This window comes from Symphodus melops (genome assembly GCF_947650265.1).
Source record: "Symphodus melops genome assembly, chromosome: 17".
Classification (NCBI taxonomy): Eukaryota; Metazoa; Chordata; class Actinopteri; order Labriformes; family Labridae; genus Symphodus; species Symphodus melops.
This window is the reverse complement of record NC_136707.1, coordinates 20999522-21020948: the sequence shown is the minus strand read 5'-3', so window position 1 is coordinate 21020948 and position 21427 is coordinate 20999522. Positions and strand designations below refer to the sequence as shown.

Below are 21427 nucleotides of genomic sequence, written 5' to 3'. Positions count from 1 at the left end.
TCTATATGTTTTAATAAAAGACATGAGTCAGAGACGTTAGTGCTCAAGTAGTTTATCTCATTGTCAGGGTCGAAAAACTCAAGTTCTGCAAAGTCAACACATGGGTGAACTTTAAAGTCAAATAATAAACATGAAAAAGAACTAATAATACAGCGATAACACTTTACCATATTGAGAATTAAATTATATTAGAGGCGTTTCAATGTTAGTCAGAATGAACAAAATAATCAGATCCATGTTTATTTAATTTTTCGGCACTGGTTCTGATAGTATTAGGTAATCAGTCAGATCTGTTGAGTCGCAGGGTTCAAGTAGACACTTCAGTGAGCCACCGCCCTCAGACACGTGGGTGGGAAAGAGAGGCGCCGTGTACCTGCCGGCTGCGGCCCACCTGACTTTAGAACAAACCATCTGAGGGGTGTTTATTCTTTCCTTCAATGTCGAAACGCTTCCTTTATTTTATTATTTTAGAATTGGCTGCAAATGTAACTAGCACAACAACGTCCCCAAATAAAAACAAATTAAGACTGAGGGGGGGGGGATGTAAATACACCAGTGAGAATATTGTGACACAATGATTGATCATATAGCTACACAAAGGCACAAAGTGAGCCAATAAATAGGCTAAAGAGAAATTAATTAACAAGAAAATGACTGTCTGGGTTCAAATTAAGTGAAAGGCCTGATAAATTGTGCCGGGCTGACGTTTCAAAAAATAAAGAAATTAAGTTAAATAACACATTTTCTTAAAAAGTGCGAAAGTGGGGTAGACTACCTGTGCTGAAAGGTGACCTATGCAGTGGTACCGACCGCCGCCCCTGCCCAAATCCCTTTAATTAGATCCGTCCAGGTGACGTCACAGGTAAAGCGGGGAAATTCAGAACAAGATGGAAGCGGTGAGAATGAATGGAAAAAAACAAATGTAACGTTAACAGAAAACAGAAAAAGCAAAGTGTGAAGCCTTAAAATTTAAACGAGCATAAACTTGCACGGTTAATGCTGCAACATTATTTTTGATAACAAATGCATTTTCAAACCAGCATCGTTACCGTGAATGGTGCCATGGTCAGGTGTACAGGTGACAACATAAGGCTGTCAGCGAGCACCTTTATACACAGGAGGAGGAGGAGGAGGAAAGTGTACACTGCCTTATGAAGACTTGAAGGCAGATACAGGTGTTCAGAAGAGGAGCAAGAGGAGGCCGCTGGCGACAACTTTTTGACAGGTATGTGTGTTTTGTTTTCGTTTTGTTGTCTTTAATGCAGTGTACCTGCGCTGTAAATTCTGGTAGGGACTGCTGCCATCTAGTGGCTGCTGTTTGTCATGTCTTGGGTAGCCTCTTAAAAAAATCCGGTTAATTCTTTCTATGAATTTAACCATCAGATAAAATACATAAAAAATAAACGCAATAATTCAGGTAACTCATGAAGTCTCTTTTCAAATAATTGAAAGTAAATATAAGAAGGATGAAGCCTTAAATGGTAAAAACGTGCAGCATAACAACTGTGTTGCTGCAATTGTTTGTTTTCACGACACATCCACTTCCGAGATTTGTGCAGCCATTTGCGCACATTCAAAGTGTTTATTTTTATATATTTTTTTATTGATGCTTTCCTGAATCACAGCTGTAGATCGTCCATGCCTTTCAAACAAAGGCTGCTGCAAACTTACAGTGTCGGCCTGTTAAAACATACTGGTATAAGGGCCAATTATGTGTAGCTGGTAATGTCATTCCTATCTGAACAGCAGCAATGTCATTGACCTATGAACATGTTTATGTGCTGCTATTCTAGCTAATAATGATTTTTATGAGCTAATAAAATGGACTGCGAACTACACTGTTCACAGAATGGATAACAGCCCAAGGCACTTTAACCCCTGTGTTGATCTTAAAGAACAACTACTTGTACAGTTTTATGTTTCTGGTTTACAAGCTGCAACTCTAGTCATCTATATGCAGCTTTGTAAGGGAATATATCTTTTGACGTTTTTGAAGTTTTTTGTAATTGAAAACCAGAAATTCCCAAATATTGGGTGCCGCGGAGGAACTTTAATGTTGTTGCCGTGGTATTGAAACAGGTATAGATGAATTCTGGTATTGTGGAAACCTTAGAATTGAAGCCCTTTTTTTTTATACCATTGCTAAGATAAAAAAAACTAGACTTTAACACTACAAATCCTTCTGGATCTACATCAACAATAGGAAAGTGTAACAAGCTCATGTTTATATTTGTGTTTTTTTAAGTGAATGTCCTGCATAACATGGCAGAAATCTCAGCACTCTCTCACAATAGATCTCGTCTTATCCTGTTTTCAGCCGTCCATGGAAAGTCTTTCTGAAACTGTGTTTGTCTAACTCCATGGTAAATAAGAGATTATAATGATCCAATCATTGACAAAAAGAAGCTGATATTTAAACAGATCATGGCACAACCTTTCAGGAGAATTACGCAAGTTTAACCTTTGCAGGTTCATCACAGGCTCCTCCAGTGATGAGCAAACTGTTTTGGCTTAATGAGAAAAAGGGTCAATGATATGTCAGTGGAACAGCTTCACCGTGCTCTTAATCTCACACGCCAAAGTCCGTGTGCTTAGCAGGCACCGAGATATGCATCTGCACACTTGAGGAGAGCACACTCACTGTCACGCCGTCGTCACTCACTGAAGGCTCATGGCTGACGAGAAGATGGAGATGGGTGAAGTCGGGGTGTCTCTTATGTCTTCGGACATCAAGCCACCTCTCGCCAAACCTACTAACAAATTCGACAGGGTGTTTCAGCCGTGTCTAGGCGAGCTGGTGGGGACTACTTTCTTTGTGTTTATCGGGTGTGTGTCGGTCATAGAGAATGTGGAGTCTACAGGGAGGCTTCAGCCTGCTCTCGTGCACGGTCTGGCTGTGGCTGCCCTGGTGGCGTGCATGGCTGAGATCAGGTGAGGATCATTTTTCCTTTTCTTCTTTAAAAGACAAATATTTTGATTTGTGCCATAAAGCTTATCTTGGCACATAAAGCCTGCAGAAACAGCTTTCTCTTTGGTGTTTTGATTCCAGCGGTTCTCATTTCAACCCGCCCTTCACCCTGGCCATCTATCTGTGCGGAGGGATGGAGATGAACATGGTGGCTCCATACCTTGCATGTCAGTTGCTTGGAGGGGTGCTTGGAGCTGCTATGGCAAAGGTGAAGCGGTCTCATTCTTCTGCTGTCATAGAAACATGTTTATTTTAACCTCTGTGTAGTGTGAATGTCCAGATGACTCCTGTGATGCCAACAGGCGATGACCTCAAGGGAGAACTTCATCAAAGCCCACGGTGCTGCGTTTGCTGTTCTGCAGCCAGATGCTGAAATTGGAGGCGCTTTGTTTGGCGAGGTCGCCATGACCTGCCTGATCACCATGGTGCTGCTGCTGGGGGCCTTCAACGGCAAAACCAAAAACCCCATGGTGCCGTTCATGGTGGGAGGCACAGTTATTCTTACCATTTTGGCTGGGTGAGTTAACATAAGCATGGAGAAGAAGAATTAATCTACGGTAGTTTATTTCTACAGTGAAGCGCTGCAGTGTTGGAAAGATATGATAGAAATTCTGCAGTAAAACATTCTAGTTAAGTCCTTTAGAATCGCACTGATGGTATTTTACATGATTGTTCAGCAGAATTATTTTGAAAGACATCTTGTCAGCATTTATTTGTTTCAAAATGAAACAATCTCCATTATCTAAATGAGCGATAGTATCCAAAAGTACCAAAGCTTTATTAAAAAAAAAAAAAAAAAGTGACTTTTATCTTAAACCAAAGCATCTTTAAGTTTGACTTTGTTGGATTGTTACGACCACAGGGCAGCAGGTCAGAAACACCAGACAGAAATATTCATATTCAGAAGTTTATCCAGATTATTTGCACAAATAAGGATCCAATCATTGTTGTCATGTCTGTCTGTCCATCAGTGGAGATGTTTCGGGCACCTGTATGAACCCTGCCAGGGCCTTCGGTCCAGCAGTCGTGAGCAACTACTGGACGTATCACTGGATCTACTGGGTGGGACCCATCACAGGGGGCGTAATAGCAGCTGCGCTGGTTCGGTAGGTGAAATTATGCATCCACACTTCAACAATAAAACAAACACTTTTTAAACCTTGTTTGGAAGGATTGCACTGATAATAAAGATCAATTCATTACAGAGAAAGTAAAAAACAGTTTCCTCTTTTGTTGCAGGCTTCTCCTTGGAGACAAGAAGATGCGAATCATTCTGAAGTGAGATCCTGTGTGTAAAAGTCAATCCTGAGATTCTCGTTTCTAGTTACAATTTGAAGCCCTTATTTTGTTCACTGAGATGTTCTTTGTTGTTATTATTAGTCTTTGTTGAGGTTCAGGACGGAGAGGCCATTCTGATGTGCGCTGGAGCTTTCGTCTGTACATAATGTAACATAATGCTGAGCTTAAAGGTTACTTGAATATGACACTGGTCTGCAACACAGGAAGTTAAAGTTAAACAGAGTTGTAGATGATTTGTAACAGAAGTTAACTTATTTCTCTCTGAAATCGAGGGGAAAGAGAAAATGAAGGCTGGTTGTTTGCAGAGGATTAGACACTGATTTGTGCCGCAGGCTGAATCTGAGCATTCTGCATCAGGCTGCAGATAAACACATCGTTAAATTTTCATAAATAAACTGCTCCTCTTTAAAATGCACACTGTTCTTTTGGATACTTCTTTTTTTTCTCAGCATCACAAGATCGTTGTTAAGTTGTCTTGACAAGATGAGCTTTGTTATGCAGAGTTAATGAGATAATCAGCCCGCTATCAGAAACACAAAGAAATAATTGTCTCCTCTCATTATGGCTTTTGATAATGTTTCAAGCTTGTCTTTTTATCCCTTTGAGGAGGCCATTTGGTTTGCAGTAAAATCTGTACATACAACCAGTGCCAATGGACAATAAATAAATACAATAGATACAAAACAGATGAAAACAAAAAGCAACATGATTAGTGTTTTATAGGGCGATGGCAGCAGGGACAGATGAGTTTCTCAGTCTCTTTGTCCGACATGCTGGCAGACTGAATCTTCAGCGCCTTGGATAAAGGATGATTTAGATCTGCCAGGATTGACTGAGCCTTCTTCAAACACTTTTTTTAAAAGAGTACAGTCAGAGGGGGACAAACCTAAAGTTCTGCCACACAATTTAATGATGCTCCGCTTTTTGTTGTGATTCTTAATGCTGAGAGACCCGTACCAGGCTGCCATGCAGAAAGTTAAAACCGATTTCAATAAAACCAAAATAAAGTGTACCGGATTTTTTACAAACAGCATCCGTTTGAAGCTCAAAGTTCAGTTTGTCATCGGTGATGGATTATTTGACAGATTGAAGCTGACATAATGGGATTTAAGGAGACTTCAATCCTCAGTCATGACTGGGATCTTGAAAGCTGAACTCATGTGTAGTATCATCAATAAACCACACTCACAAGACTAAGTCCTTTAAAGTGAACCATTGTTGTTTCCTCCTGATAAATTTCTTCTGTGAAGAAAAGTGTTGTCATCTAGCGGTACCTAAAGACATTTGATATTTTCTAAACAACTTGAGTAAATAATTACAGACATTGAAGTTTTTCTTAAAGATTTATGACGTAATATGACTTTTACTGCCTACTTTAGATGAATAACTTTTGGTTTTGTCTCCTGATAGTAATTTGGACAGTCAAAACTTTAGGGAAACCTTAGTTACCGACCAGGTGCATGAGGAGCATGAGCGACACCATTGAGCGTCTTAACTCGATACCTTTTGGAGTGAGAGGACGATTTATAATAGAGCTTGAGCGAAAATTCAATTACCTCAGATTTTCAACCACAAATGCTGCACACTTGTAAAAGGAGACCAAATGGCAACCTTTTCAAATCCTGGAGACTCCTCTGCCTCAGCATTGTGCTGGTGCTACCCTGGGCCTGCTCTCTATAGCTGCAGCACTGAATGCCTGCTCGGCTCTGGAGGGTGTCATGCTGTTTCCATATTGTACACCCGGGCCTCCCCGCAGCAGTGGCCCACATGGGAAAGCAGGCCAGGCGGTGGGATAAACCAATTACCCCCCAGTCTGGGTGGACTCCTGCCGGTGCACCACGCAGCGGCTCCAGGGCCGAGCCCTCCTGGCTTCGTTCCCCATGAGAGCCTGCTGGAATTCCCAGAGAAGTGGATTGTGTGCACTCAAAAGCCTGCAGAGAGGCTATATTTTGCTGTGAAATTTGACATGGTGGCCCCCTGGGACAATACTGAGGGAGGAGACTTCAAACTGGGCTTCTGTCAGATGAAGAAACGTTTTGGAAAGCTTGTTTTTTCAGTGTGACATTTGTCAAAAGTGAATTTTTTTTGCAGCTTTTAACTATGCCTTGCACATTGGCACTTCAAGCTACACAAAGAAAAAGCTTTATGGTAATAAGTCTCAGTATTAAAGATTGAACTTTAAAAATGTTAGGAGTTTTAAACTGGTTATGAAACAGACTGAAAGTTGAAGTGTGAGGCCTCTTTAAGATCTTCAAAAACAAAACTGACCATCAATGACAAGATTGACAATTTTTGTATAGTCTGTGTTATATAGTATTTTTCATGTCTGTGACGAGACAATTTAAATAACTGCTTTGTCTTTAGTTTACACTGCAAATATTCATGAGTGATATGTTTGACTTTTTAAAGACAGCAGGATGACATTTTCTATCAGAACAGTATCTATGCCTACAAAACAAGACTGAAAGGGATTAAGCCTGGTTAACACTTAATCGAAGCTATCCTTAGCTACGTCATGGTGGACTGCACCTTTGTGAGCACTACAAACTCTCCCTATATCCGTAGTGTCTGATTCCTGTGCGTGTTATATCGCCTCGTTCCCTGCTTGTACAGAAAAACCATGGCGTCTGATGCCGGAAATGCTGCATTTGCAGAAAATATAATGTGCAACAAGACGAGCCAAAAGATCCTCACGGGGCCTTTTGTGTCATTTGTAAACTTCACATTTAATCTTTCAATAAGTAAGGCATACAATACACTAGAAGCAATATTGCAGGAACAGACGAAGGTTTTAATTGTATATGATTCTTGGTAGCGATGAAGTTTAAACAAAATTGAAAGTTAACACATGCATTCAAAGAAGTGAGTGAGAAATCTGAAAAATGACAAGAATAGAGCCGAAAAGACAAACGCAGGGCCTGAGAGAGAGTTTACGTCGGGATGACCCCTCCTCTCGCCCCCTAAATTCATGAGCCCTGATGGTTTCTAGATGACAGCAGCCGTGACAATGGTCATTATGTCTGCCAGAGGCCTTGTCGCTGCAGGGTCATTGTGCGGGCCCCATTCAGCTCACAGTCATTTACGCTTTCATTGGCAGCTATTTAGTCCTCATAAAAAGTTCAACACACCAATTTGTGAGCCCTGCTCAGCCAAGGAGAAGTGTGGAATAGGCTAAGAAAGCAGTTTCTTTAAAAGTCAATTAATTGTTCTGCTCTTCTGGGAGGGGCTGAGGGGGAGGATCCCCGAGCTTAAGGGGCCTCACATCTGTCCATTTGTCTTCCTGGGCTATGATGCAGGGGCCACACCAGGCAAAGAAAAAAGTCCAATTCAGTCTGAAAGATTTCTCTGTTTTAGGGGATTTTGTATTTCACTTTATGGAAGGGATATCCTATTATCATAAGAATCTGATTCTGGGTAAAGGATTGGCTGCAGAAGGAAACGGGCCAAAATAAGCTAACAGGACATCTGAGCTCTGAATCCCATTCTCCTGAAGAAAAGCAGATTATGCAACATATGATGGGAAATAGGGGTGTAGGTCCATTTGAGGCTTTACAACGTCGCCTTTTAAAAAGAGCAAAGAGGGCAGCTCATGAAATGTAGATTTTTATGCACTCTTCATGAGCTCTGTTTACTTCATCAGACGGCCACATGAACTCAACAGTTTCCTTTCAAATAGGAAGACATCTGCAAATTGTGATGATTTTGTAATGTCCTTTTAGTGTTGCTTTCACCAACATAATCTGGAGTGTAATCCTGATTTTAACTTTAAGATCCCCATATCATTTTATCTTAAGATTGTTTTTATGTTATAAAAAGGGTTAAATGAGATGAGACAATTTTCATAGGATGTCAACTTTTTCTCGCAATAATGGGAAAATTATGAATATTTTAAACATGACTATTATAATGCAACACGAAGCGTTGCAGATGTGACTGAATTTGTCATCAGAGCACAGCCAGACAAAACTTTTACACAGAGTTAGCAGAAAGTTTCAGTCAATGAATTAAAACATTCAAATTGTATTTAAATCAATGTTGTTACAGTAAAAACTGAAAAGGTAAAAGAAAAGAATGATTCTCAAGAAATACAGTTTTCCCCCCTGAATTCAACAACAATAATGCTTTGAAATAAAACATCAAACATTCTGAATATTAAATGTGTTAAACATAAGTCAAACTCCTCAGGATGTGTTTTTCTCGGCTCTGTGTTCATCTTCTGAGGATACATTTTGCATAATAAACCCATAAAACTGTAATCTTGTGCAACATGTTTTTATTCAAAGAGCATGTATAATGTACAAGACATAAATAGACACAGTCGAGAGCGTTGTAAACTTGAGGACAGAGCCTGAATAAAGACTTCACGATCACATATTTACAAGCTTGATCACTTGGACAAACTGTTGATTGAGCCTCCCTCCTCAGTTCAAAGGGTCGTTCTCACACAGAGGCAGCAAAGTGAGCGACAGTTGATGTGGTGGGAAGAAACTCAACCCCTCCTCAGTCTCCCAGGACTGAGGGCAGGGATGGGAGGGGGAGACAAAAGGCCGTTCCTCAATGAGCCTCAGCGCAGGCGGCCCTGCTGTTTGCCCTGCTCTGCTCCCCTCAACCAGCTTCTTTCTTTAACCGCCCTTTCAAAAGCTGTGTCCCTGCTTGGTGCCACCTTGCTGCCACATGACAACATCAGAGGGATCCCACGGTGCCAGTACAGGGGTGAGGAAGCCTGTGGATTTTTTCTCAGCAGTGCTAAAACAACCACACTTCCTCAGTCCAAAGGGAAGTCACAGGAATTCCGACGTGCCGCCCAGGCGGTCTGGTACATGGACAGGAAGTCTTTGTATCGCGGGGCACACCCTAACCAGGCTTCCCCGAAGTGTTCTGACCCTGTGAAGAGAAACTCCCCGTCCCCGGGCTTCACGTGGCACTGCAGGCGTGTGTGGATCTGTCCACGCCAAATTGGGACTGATGGAGATGATCCCGAGTCAGACAGTTGTTGCTCAAACACTCCACTGCGCTGCCGGTACACCCGGGCGGCTGACACGTCCACCAAAGATGTCTGGCGTTCAGAGTCGTGGGAGACGTTCTTGATGGAGCCTCGGACCACTGAAACAACAAAGATCGGAATCATGTCTTGAAAGTGCAAATATTCAGGAAGATTTCTGTTCACAACAAAGCGCATCAACCATCTCCTCAACTTTGAAGGGACATTGCCAGTGTGGGTGATTGAGACAGAAATGAAGCCCATTGACTTTCCTCTGCAACATTGTGCAGTTCCACCACACACCTGGTCCACCCTCGCCAACCAACCCGAGCACCCATTTTAAAACTATAAATTAGGTTTGTCCAGTAACAAGATGCATAACTCTTGTGTTTCTTGAACTGCAGGATATCTCTGATATATCTCAGTAGGGATTTAAAAGGTGCTCTGTCATTGTTTCTAGTTTGTTATGCGTAGCTTTGTAAATGATAGTTGAACAGAAAGTACCCACCAAAGTCACTTTTGCAGATGGCCATGAGGAGTTCAGTATCATTGCAGGGTCGGCATGAAGCTGTGTGCAGAGAAAAGAAAAACAAAAATGTCAGTTTCTTCAAATTTATAACAAAAAAAAACAGAATTTAATCATTTTAGCAGCTATACATTTTATGTTCCTACATTTCTTCAACCATAGCCAGTCTCTATTAAAACTTGCATGACCACACTGACACTTTTTTTTTTAGTAATGGGTGTCACTTCTAACTTGTTCACTGACCTAACATCTGGCTCCATTCACATGGAGGAGTAAAGAAACCAGGGTAGGAATGAAGGAATGCTGCCCCCTTCAAGTCCTCTATACCATCACATCAAACGAGCCCTCGCTCGGCTTGACCCCATGTTTGACTTCTTTTCTCTCTACCTAATTGAATGACCCTGTGCCAATGCTGGATACCTCAGAGGAGTCAAATTCTTCTGCCAGTCTGGCAATGCAGAAAAGATGAACCGGCAGACGTTTATAATGGACCCAGAATGACATCAGCGCACTGGGAGAGGCCCTCACACATGGATAAATGCTAATAAACAGACACACAATGTGAAGGCATCTGTGGAATCTTTTAAGTATTTGCAGACTCGATTCAGACCAGTCGGCCTGTTGCCCTTCAGCCGTCCCGAGGTCTGCTCTGCCCTCACTGCTTTGTCCTAAGATGGAAACCAGACAGCCAGACAAAACACACGACTGACCAGCAGCTGCATACTCCACTCAACATGATTACGGTGAGTCATTAACAAGCCACTGATTTTTCTCCCCAGTCGTTAGGCCTGGTTTCTCCCTTGCACTCGATGGCAATTAATGCAATGCATAACTTAAAAATTGTATTTCAGGGTTGCTTCTTTTAATGCCCGCCTTTGTAGACGGTTTTTAATGAGGGGAACGTGGGTGTCTGTCAGTCTTGGTGACCCCCTGTGGACAAAGCAATATCATTAATCTCTCTCCTGATCGTTTCCTCTTTTGTGTAATATCTCATTCTACTCTTTTAAATGTCAAACATATTACTAATCATGAAATTTTGCCATTAAAATGTTAACAAAGGCTGCTTTGTGGGGTGCAGTTTAAGATGAATGCAGCAGTTAAATGTTTTCAGAAAATCTTCTCACTGAGGGTTTGCTTTTGAAGAGGCATCCATTTTCATGTCTGTTTCCCACTCAGCTAAAATCTTCTCCCAGGAACTTGATTTAAATAATGGCCAATACATTTGTTATAAAACCAAAAAAGCACGTTTGATTTGTAATAGAAACTGACTTTTTTTTTTTTAAATTGTCTTCTTAATTCTGATACAAAGAATTAATTGTTGTCCAATCTAACCCTGCTTCTTATACCTCTAGAAATAATTACTAGTGGATAATTCAGTAATGGATAACTAACCGTTATCAGTGGAAAAACAACAAACTGATTGTTTACTGACTTTGACTTACATCACAGCTCTGCTAGCACAGCACTGTGATGCACATAAAATAAGTTGAAGTTATGGTATTGGATTGATACTGATAATGATATCTGTATCGATATCGGTGTTGATCCATGCATTTATAGAGGATGTGAGCGCTAATAAATGTTTAGATTTTTAGAAAGTTAATTTTCTCACAGGACAGGCTTTCTCTTAAAAAATAAGAAGTAATGAAGCCCTATCAAAACAAGATGCTTCCAGAGCCTGTTAACTCTGAAACTTATGGATATTAAGCAATCTGTAAACTTTCATTATTAACGATGAATGTACTTTTACAAATGAACTTTACCCACCAGGCTAATTAATAAAGCAGTGGTACCAGATGTCTAACTTCAAGCCCTTTTCTTGGACTTCTGAACCACAGAGAGACCGGGTCTACTCACTGTGAAGCGCGCCCAGGTTGTTTGCAGCACTTCTGTTACCCAGCAGCTCATATCTGAAGCCCATCATGCGTCTGCTCCAGGCTCCATCCTTCTGCGGGCTGGACTGAAGGTAGAGAGCGGGCCTGTGAGGACCATCCGCCCGGAAACAGAACACCTGCTTCTGCTGCTCGGGCCTCCCGTCGTCCGTCAGCAGCAGCTCCAGCTCCCCGGAGCGCTCAATGAAGACGCTGGCTCCGCGGAAGGAGGGAGACGGTTTAATGCACACTGTGGTGCGCCGGGAGGTGGAGAGGTTGGGCTCCAGGACTACACGGAGAGCCTGACCCGGGTAAACCCACCTCACCGAGCCCTCTGTGCAGCGCAACCGCACCTGGAGCACGATCCTGGAGTCTACGGCAGCTGCAAAACCACTGGAAAAATAGAGGTAGCCTCATGATTTTACAATAAGAGGATCCAAAAGAGTGAGTTTTGCAAAATCAAATTAAGCACGAATATCACTGGCTGTATATTGTTAATTGACCAACTTTAAAGATCAATTGAAACCACTTAGAAGGAAAACTGGATGTGGAAGATGCCTTGTTTTTCTGTTTCAGAGTATTTTCGCTATAAATGTTTAAAATGCTATTATTGTTTGTCACGATGCAATTTCCAGCTTTGGGCCTAAATTAATTTAAAATGGCTCATCTCTACAGATACCTTTGCAAATCGATTCTCTATAATAACCGAGACATTCTTAGCGGAGTAAAAAGATAATAATAATAACAAGTAGGCCTAGATGATTTATAGGTTTAATTAAAAGCAATGTTGATTTTAAACCAAAGCCCATCAATATGTAATTTAAACTTTTCAGCTCATCAATATCCAATTGAAACTTTAGATCCTCACCTCCCGGTCCAGTTGCACAGATCAGCAGCACAGAGCCTCAGCGGAACGCTCAACATGTACATGAAAATAATCACATTCGGCATCATCTCACCCACATAGAAATAAAAACGCAGACAGGAGAGGGCGACGGTGCATGATGTGCAAGTTTGTCTGCGTTAGAGAGAGTGAGCAGGAGCGCTCTGCTGCACAGCTATAAGACCCCCCCCCCCCATACCCACACTCCCCCCTGTCTCATTAGGACTGATCCAGTTGTTGGGGGCTGGCCGCCTCTGCAGCCCTTTTTGTCTGTGCTCTCTGGAGACAGTCTGTATAAAGCCTGCAGCCATCTGTTAACACTTCTTTTAGCCTCTTTCCACACTGTCCAAGGTCAATTACTTTTGTTCAATCGGTCTTTTAATTAGCTTTATCTTTTTCACCTCTCGACTTAATCTCCTCCCAAGAAAGCTAAAAATATATCATGAGAAAAAAAAAATTAGTACCTGTCTTCCTCGTAAAAAAGAGTAAAAATGCGTAAATTGTGGCCGGATTCTCTCTTTAAGCATGATTTTTTCAACTGGAAGAAAAAGGATTGGATTATTTTTTTTTCTACTTTAGCTCCACCTATTGGTGGGCATTTGCAGCGCACCATCCCCACATCTGGAGGACAAAACACTGTCCTTTCTCACGACACAAACTTTAAAAAAAAAAAAAAGACAGCAGGGGCAGCGTGTGTAACTCAACAGCATCGTATATTGTGCACGAAACTGGAATGCGTGACCAGCATTCACCAATGATTAATCCACTGTGGATGTTTCACCTCATTTCAACCTGCAGGGTCTTTGTGTGCCGGGGAAAAAGAGAACAACTTGGCACAGTTTCAAGCCGTTTGAAGATGGCGACATCTTGTGGAGGTTGCAGACTTTGAGGAGTGAAAGAGCAGCTTCTCGCTGCTGATTTTAAGGCCCTCAGAATCACATCACAGGGTTAAGGTGCCTGATGCCTTTCCGTAAATTACACTCATATGGAGACTTATAATAATAATAATACGTTTATTTGAAAAGAAGGGACAGTGCACATTAATAACATTTCTGTAAATGTGCCAGAATTTGCCAAAGGGCCAAAGGGCTGAGACAGGACTTAAGCCTGTCTCAGCTGCAGGGGAACCTTTCGCTGCTCAGGCCAATGATTGTTGAAGTTCTGGTGTGATTTTAATAAAAAAAATACGCCACCAAAGCTATAAAGGAGCAATCATATTTAACAAAAATAGACTCATCTATTATCAGCTTTATGTTATCTAAGAGGCAATGTTTCAAGCTGTGTGTGTTGATTTTCCAGCAAAGACATAGGCTGAATAAAATGTCGCTGTACTATTTAAAGAACACGTCTAAATTGAGAATTGACCTTCTAAGCAATCTGACGTTAAATTGGTGTGGCTCGTCCTCCGTTTTGAAACGATGCCAGAGATCAGACGTCCTCTCAGGACTACCGGGCGGTCACATTGGGTGCTGTGTCCCAGACAGACAAAGCGATGTCACATGAATGGGAGGCTTTGTGCGTGGATGGAGTGGCCTCTTATCGGCGCAGTGCAGCCGGGGTTCCTTCATGCGTTGCTAGAAGGCCTGCAGAGGAGCGAAGTGATGCAGAATGAGCTGTCAGAAAAACATCCGTTTAGGTAACACGTTGTGTTTTTCATCCTATCAGGCAGCAGTCAAATAATGGCACTAAGTCAACACCGTTTAGAATATTTAAGACTCTTTTAAAGAAAACAGACCCACTGCTGGACTCGCTGTCAGCTTTAGGGCACAACTCGCCCTGTGAGCTCTTTCTGCCTCTAATGTGATCAGTCTGAGGTAATAATAATCCTAATGATGATGATGGAACGAAATAAATATTGCTGTCGTAAAGATGACACAGATGTTCTTTCAGATTAAATATAGCTCATGAGTTTTTTTAGCTCTACAGAAATAAAAAGAAACAGTTAAAAGGAGATTTTCTGCACGAATCATTCAACCTGTTTTCAGGGCCTCTGTGGATCCACGCACGGGGGGGTCACAGGAGCAGTGTGAAGATGTGCTGCAGTAAATCTTTATTCACAAACCTCCAGACACAAGATAACAACAGGGACATTACGTAAACCTAATATTAGCACATTTTCAGTTTATTTATGTTCTCCAAATTTGTGTTAGAATATTTCACACAAACATTAAACTCCACCAGGAGGAATCATCAGCTAATTTTAGCCAATAAAAGTCTTTGGAAAAATGACAATTTTAACACCTCATGCTGCACTTTACCACAGAGCTGTGGACACGTTTTAAGGACTTTTCTATGACTCGCGGACCATTTATTAAAGTTCCTTAAATATGATGAAGTTGAAGTACATTTGTCCCACAATGGATGGATTCTATAGCATTATCCTGTAGTCTTGATTTATTCAAACTGATAAACTTTACTTGTGGCATGTTTTTTCACCTCCATGTAAAAAGCGCTATAATCTTCTGCCTTTAATAAAGGTGAAAAACACGATAATTTGTCAAGTTTATCACTTTCTACTTTGTAATCTTGTCCAAAATGGAGCAAAATCAAAATTTGGATGGAGTTAAAAGACTGGAAACCACAAAAAAAATGACAAGCACGTTTATCATGAAGTAGTAGGACAGAGAATAAACATCATTTTATGGACATATAATCGTATAACAGCAGTGACGTAAAGAGCGACAAACAGACGTAAAACTCCCAATTTCATGTTTAATATTCTCAGCAGCGTCTTATATATCTGTATTTAGACATGTTTGACAGTTACATAGAAAAAATAAAGTGTTACAGACGTGTTTGTTAGTTTCTTGATTACACACATGTATATCAGTCTCCACGCGCGTGCTCATCTCTTCCCCCTAAAGAAGCCTTTATCCGTGCTGCTCTCTCTCACCGTCACTGTCAGGAAGTTCATGGTCACGTCTGTCACCGTCACACTGTCCAAGCTGGCCAAACGTGGTGTCCAGGACGAGGCTGGGCGCGTGGACGACTCGTGGATGCTGGAGATGACCTCCGGCTTTTCCCGGGGCGGACACAAGTCCCTCCCCTGGTGCCTATGCTGCTCTGAAGCATAGTGTTTCAGCTTTTTCGGCGGAGGGACAAAACAACTAGTCCTGTGCACCCTCTGATCGCTCGTGCGCACATCTGGGCTGTAGGTGCAGCTGTATGACAGTCCCGCAGGCCTCTGCTCGCTGCCACATTTGGGGGTTATTGTTGTCTTCTCCTGAAACCTCTTAGTCAGCTGCATTAGGCTGTGATCTGACGTCTCCCCTTGGTGGTGGTGATGATGAAGATGGTGCAATCGTCGGGACAGTTTGGAGAAACTACGAGATCCCGGCTCCTCCTGAGGCCTGCTTGATTTGACATCTGGCTCATTTGACCCGCCATCATCATCCTCATCCTCGTCATATTCCAAATGCAGTTTCTGTTTGCGACCTCTCTTTTTGGGGGCCCGTGTGGGTTCTTGGACTAAAAAAGAAGCAGCAGGAGCCGGTTTTGGCCTCGTCTGTGGCTCCGGTAGCCGCACGCACACGCTTTCCCCTCTGTTCACCGCGCTCGGAGGGAAAATTGTAGGAACAACGGCACGTAAACCCTCCCGGGCCCTCGGTGTTATGACAGGCTCCGGGATGGGATAGGAAACCTGGAACCCTCTGGTGGCCTCTCCTCTGAACTCATAAGCCTTTTCTTTGGCCTTGGCCTGAGGACAGAGAACATATACCGTTTATGAGAGGAAATTTAACATAGAAGGACATGTTAAAATGTAACCGAAGATGATCTGTTTGGTTTCAAAACATGTGTAATAATGTTGTTTTTTGAGGAATGCATAAAGAAGACACACTTAAATTGTAGATCCACTAATAACATCCTAACCTTTGAAACCCAAACTGCAAATAACATATGGCAGTATGTTCTCTGTAGTTTTTTATGCAAGTGTGAGTTAATCAAACCGTTTAAAATATGTGGCCGTAGCTGTCGTCATGCATGAAAGTGTTCATAATCTGCACCTCTACTGGAAGGCGAGAAAAGGAAAATGCAAATCAGAAGAATGCGCATGGAAGAAAAAAAAAATCACCTACCTTTAAGAGGAAAGTCTCGGGTTTGGGTCCCCTCTTCTTTGGCCCAAACAGCTCCCTTTCGCGCTCCCTAAGGAAGAAAAAGCTTTACATACATTTTTCTTTTTTTTTCTTCTTCTTTTTTTTTGCAATAATACATCAACAAATAATTGTTTTAATAATAATTGTTTTCGTGTATAGAACGAAATCGGAGATTCGAATTCCTATGGGCCAAACTCTCCAATTTGAGTTATATTTTGCCATTTCTTCAACATTTAAATTAAGAACACCTCAAAGTACATTGAATGAATTGTGTCTGAATAAAACATATCTTTTTTTCAAAAGGAAATGGCATCACACTTTGCTACAATAAGAACTGAAAGCGGAAAACTTTCGCTCCACTGACACTTACTAAAACTTCTTTAATAAAACATAGGACAGGTTGACTCACTCCTGGGCAGTTTGTCTAATTATCGAGCACTTTGTTGCTGCACTAAGTGCGCGCAGCCTTCTCGTTTGTACATGTGAGGCCTACTGCTGCGCTGTCAAACCCTCACCTCTCCTCGAAGGCAGCGAAGAGTCGTGCGTCCAGAATGTTTTCCTCGGGCTCCCAGGTGCTGTACCTGCGTCACGACAGCGGAGAGAAGATCGCTTAGTGATCGCACAGAGAGCAGATCAAGGTTCAGGGCGCACACACGTGCGCTCTAACACTTTTATCAGCGGCAGTCTCGCTGCGTGCTGCTGTAATTACAGACTACGTATAGCGGACATTGACGCATGGGGAAACCCAGTCATTGCTAAAGCTAGTGTGGACTTGGATGCAGCAATCAGGCTGACGCTCAGACATAAACTGCTCTATGGCGGTGCAAAAGATAAAGCAGAGGTCCAGTTAACGACACAATAAAGAAATATGATTACAAATCTTCCACAAGCAGAAAAAAAACGAGTGAGGCGGTGCAGTTGTACGAGTGGCCAGGATGGAGCGCTGTCCTTCACAGCCCCGGATATTTTACTCACTTCTGAGACCAGCCCTTCCATTTCACGAGATATTCCCAGCGACCCTGCAAAATAGATCCGTAACACATATACGTTATCAAAGGTTTTGCCTGTCGGCGCTGCAAAAACACATTGTTGCGTAATAGGTGGAGACACAGCTTCAGGGTAAAAAAAACAGTGAATACCCGTCTGATTCGCCGTTTAATGATGGACTCAGCTGCGAAGACGCTCTCACCAACAGCCGAGAGCTCCATGATTCAGCATGCACCCCGCTTATTTCTGTCTCTTTTATTATTTTTGGCTTTCCCCGTGTCCTCTTCGGGTTGTTTAATTCCGCACATCCCATAATACGCAATCTGGAGAGGACGTCATCACGTCTTTTTCTGTTGCCAGGCACCGCAGTCGGTAGGACGGATCACTGTGGTGCACATTGGTTCAGTTGTTGCTACGTGCTCTGGGTTTGTGAGCGGAGGAGGAGGAGTCCCCGCTGCTGCTCTGGCTGCTGTACAGGAATGTCTGGCACAGGGAGACAGGCAGAGTCAGAGGCTCCCGGAGCGGATCCATGGACCCCCCCTGAGTTCCCCGAGGGGCCCACAGAGTCCTATAAAAAAAAAAGAAAAAAAACATTAATTTAAACAGAATTAACAGAAAATTAAACCACAACACAGAGAAGAATGTCAGTTTAAAGAAAAACACAAAGCCTGCATCCTCACATAGCCATGATCCGTATAACCGTACAATCACGAATAATTCGTCAATCAATTTGGAAGTAAAATCTCAAAGAGACTTCACTGTATAAAAAAGAACAAATATATCGTATTTAAATGGTTCGATAACTGTCGGGTCCTGAGGTAAAACCATCGCACGGCTGGTCTCCAGATGCTACCTGACTTTGATCAGTTAAGGTTCGTTCATTGTAATTCTTTAGTTTTGATTTGTCAGAATCTTCTTCAACAGATTTTCACGCAGGTTCATGATCACATGCAGGTACATGATCATCATGCAGAATATCGATGGGAAAAAAGGTACCATGAGCTTTTCAGATTTGTAGAGCCCTCCACAACCGATTTTTTACGCACGAACATTTTATGCATGCTGTGCCAATTAAAGCGCAAATATGACGTTGTACTGACAGAATGGATTGTAGAAACAGTTTGACAGATATTGTGTCATTTTATTTCCAAGACAGAACGAAAGCCATGAAGCAAAACGATCTGACGTCCAATATTTCAGTTAAATATATATAAATAATCAAATATGAACATCGGTTTGAAGCACAGATTTTATTCATTGGAGTTAAAAGGTCTTGAAGTCCTGGACACATGATGATACTCGGAAAGCATTAACAGGAAATTTACCTTTTTTTCTTTATTTTTTTTTTAAAGTGGACTTCACCCTACAGAGCAGACTCGGATTCAACGTTTGGCAGTATTTAGATAACATGTTGAAATCTGACGAGGTATTTGTCAGTCCACAAAAAACTGAGAATCAAATATAGATTAAATTGAATCGGGTTTTGTGCACTTAAAGACGGTAAAGATGCTTCAGTTAATTCAATTTATTCATTTCCTTTGTTGATTATTTTCTTTACTGATTTGTGTGATACATTAATTAACTATAATAATTGGGTTGATAATCCAAAAAAGTAAAAATTGTTATTATTGTTTCAAATAATGATTACTGTCCGACTTTAACCTTCAAAAAAGAGAAATATCTCTGGTATTTGAACTGAACACGTTTCTGTTTCTGCGGTAAGTCTGGACTAATATATAAATATTATTATTAATCCTCGGCAGTCAGGCCTTTAAAATAATTAATAGAACAGGGTTTTTTTATTTTTTTTATTTTGAAAAATATGCGTAGATTTTTTTTTCTTCTTTTACGTAAATCAGTACCAAACACAAGAAGCTGACATTTCCGTTGCTTGTCATTTTCTGAAGCTCTTTGGTGCATTTCTCCATATTCCTTAACTTACAATTAAAAAAAATAAAATAAAAAGTATTTTATTTCAAACGATTAATTTAACCAATTTTTTAACAGAGAAGAGAAACGTCATCATACGATCTCCACCAGATCTTGTTACCTGTCAAAGCCTCGAGGCCATCATCCTCATCCTCCTGTCAGGCTGAGCTGAGCCGAAGGACAAATAGATCGCAGTCTGAAGATGAATTCAATTATCTGAAACGTTCTTAACAAATGAAAACGCAGTAAAATAATGGAAATACATCTTCAATTTTTTTTTGAGATTCTCTTTCATTTTCATCCAAAGGGTTTATTTAAATGAGCACAAAACACGCGTGACACCTGCGCACAACACGGATTTTTTATTTAAGAACAATTTAAGTGAAGATTCGAGTCCCAGCTTCAGTTTTATGACACCAAAGTGTTCGTTTGAACTGTCCAACGGACACAATGTAAAAGCATGAATCATGTGGCCACTGAGGCGATTTTAAAAGATCGCTCACAGTTAACAGGCGATATGATCACTCAAACCCTCCAACGATTTGATCTAAATTCACAATGAATTATTTTAATGTCAGAGAAATCATTCTAAATCTGTTCTTTTCTTTGACTTCTTTATTGTATGCTGCTTGTATTCGAACGAATGTGCACACTAAATGACAATTAAAAATCAAACAGGGTTTTAATTGATGTGCATTGTTTTACTGGATAAATTAAATGTTGGATGATTTCGTTTGCGTAAAATGAAATGGCAGCAGCAGCAGAGGCGGCGAGTCCTGCTGAAGCGCAGTAGCGCCTCTGAATCCGTGATCCTGTGACTTCTATTCTCATTAATCAGCTGATTTCTGCTCTGCTCTCTGTCTGATCAAACTCTCCCCGCGTTGCAGCAGACAAAGACGGGTGCGCCGCGGACAAAAGATGTGTTGTGGCTTTCGTCGAAATATGAACCACCATTTTGATAGTCATAGCCTGTAGACCGACATTTCCTGTCGGTGCGAGAATGGCTCTATAGCCTGCATGGTTCACGCGGAGGAGGCAGCAGCTTCACACAGACTGAAGCTGCTGCTGCTGCTGCGGTTGTTCTCCATATTTGGCTGCGAGTCGATGAAAAGTGTGCAAGGAGCCGAAATGGCGTCAGGCGCACATGAATAAACAGAGCACTGCTCTGTGAGGACATAACTGCCTCTCTGGTTTCTGGGCAACTGCTGCAGCTCGGCTCTCTGCGCGCTGTCCTACTTACCGGGCGACATTTTCTACTCAAGGTGGACCACAAAAAAAAAAAAACCCTCAAGTGTGTAACTGCGAAGCCGTGTGGTTCCCGAGCTGCAGCTTTGAAATAGAAATCCTCCTTTACGCGCACAGCAGCGCCTCTTATCTCTCATGTCACTATTTTAGTTTTTAGGCTAGATCTTTTTGTGTTGAACCGCTCTTTGTACAAACATGTTACCTTCAAATATCTTCTTGATCTTTACTTTATTTAATGTTATTGGTAAGGGGGGGGGGAAACAGCAACACAGCCCCATTTAAAAAATATATATATATATGAAAGAACCCGCATGTTCTATCAACTGATGTGTAAGATGATGAAGTTTTATTGAATTGTCTAAGCGACGGGCCTCCTTGAACAAGGACACACACACACACACACACACACACACACACACGAAACCATCTGTGCACACGGCTGCTACTGCTGTGCACGATGATAAAGAGGGAATGTGAAACATCACACTTGGTCTATTAATATGTCCCCCCACTCAACGATGTTTGGTTTCTTACTGATGCATGGCTGACTGACTGACTGACTGACTGAGACACATACTTGGTTCAAAGCCACGATGAAAAGGCCCCAAGATCGAGAGAGAGGCTTCGTGCAGAGATATGCGAGC

At 41.7% G+C, this 21427-nt stretch overlaps 4 protein-coding genes across 6 annotated transcripts in view; 2 read left to right on the top strand and 2 right to left on the bottom strand.

Moving 5' to 3' along the window:
- grid2ipa (glutamate receptor, ionotropic, delta 2 (Grid2) interacting protein, a) overlaps nucleotides 1-21427 on the top strand; it is a 198286-nt gene that overhangs the window by 61644 nt on the left and 115215 nt on the right. The gene's annotated exons all lie outside the window — the stretch shown is intronic.
- On the top strand, nucleotides 844-4682 carry aqp8b (aquaporin 8b). Of its 2 annotated transcripts, none has more exons than XM_079365974.1 (7): nucleotides 844-862; nucleotides 1125-1225; nucleotides 2668-2931; nucleotides 3050-3176; nucleotides 3271-3485; nucleotides 3940-4074; nucleotides 4208-4682. In XM_079365974.1, the coding sequence occupies exons 3-7, from the start codon at nucleotides 2672-2674 to the stop codon at nucleotides 4248-4250; spliced, it is 780 nt and encodes a 259-aa protein (XP_079222100.1). In that variant the 5' UTR covers nucleotides 844-862; nucleotides 1125-1225; nucleotides 2668-2671; the 3' UTR covers nucleotides 4251-4682. The 2 variants fall into 2 exon arrangements, with proteins under 2 accessions (XP_079222100.1, XP_079222099.1); XM_079365973.1 differs by having other exon boundaries at nucleotides 2318-2931.
- LOC306838641 (meteorin-like protein) lies at nucleotides 8662-12642 on the bottom strand. The gene is made up of 4 exons (XM_079366945.1): nucleotides 12514-12642; nucleotides 11632-12038; nucleotides 9757-9816; nucleotides 8662-9370 (listed from the first exon to the last, which is right to left on the bottom strand). The coding sequence occupies exons 1-4, from the start codon at nucleotides 12597-12599 to the stop codon at nucleotides 9033-9035; spliced, it is 891 nt and encodes a 296-aa protein (XP_079223071.1). The 5' UTR covers nucleotides 12600-12642; the 3' UTR covers nucleotides 8662-9032.
- cbx8a (chromobox homolog 8a (Pc class homolog, Drosophila)) lies at nucleotides 15114-18174 on the bottom strand. Of its 2 annotated transcripts, XM_079365596.1 has the most exons (5): nucleotides 17762-18167; nucleotides 17598-17641; nucleotides 17138-17203; nucleotides 16605-16671; nucleotides 15114-16225 (listed from the first exon to the last, which is right to left on the bottom strand). In XM_079365596.1, the coding sequence occupies exons 1-5, from the start codon at nucleotides 17828-17830 to the stop codon at nucleotides 15374-15376; spliced, it is 1098 nt and encodes a 365-aa protein (XP_079221722.1). In that variant the 5' UTR covers nucleotides 17831-18167; the 3' UTR covers nucleotides 15114-15373. The 2 variants fall into 2 exon arrangements, with proteins under 2 accessions (XP_079221722.1, XP_079221721.1); XM_079365595.1 differs by having other exon boundaries at nucleotides 17598-18174.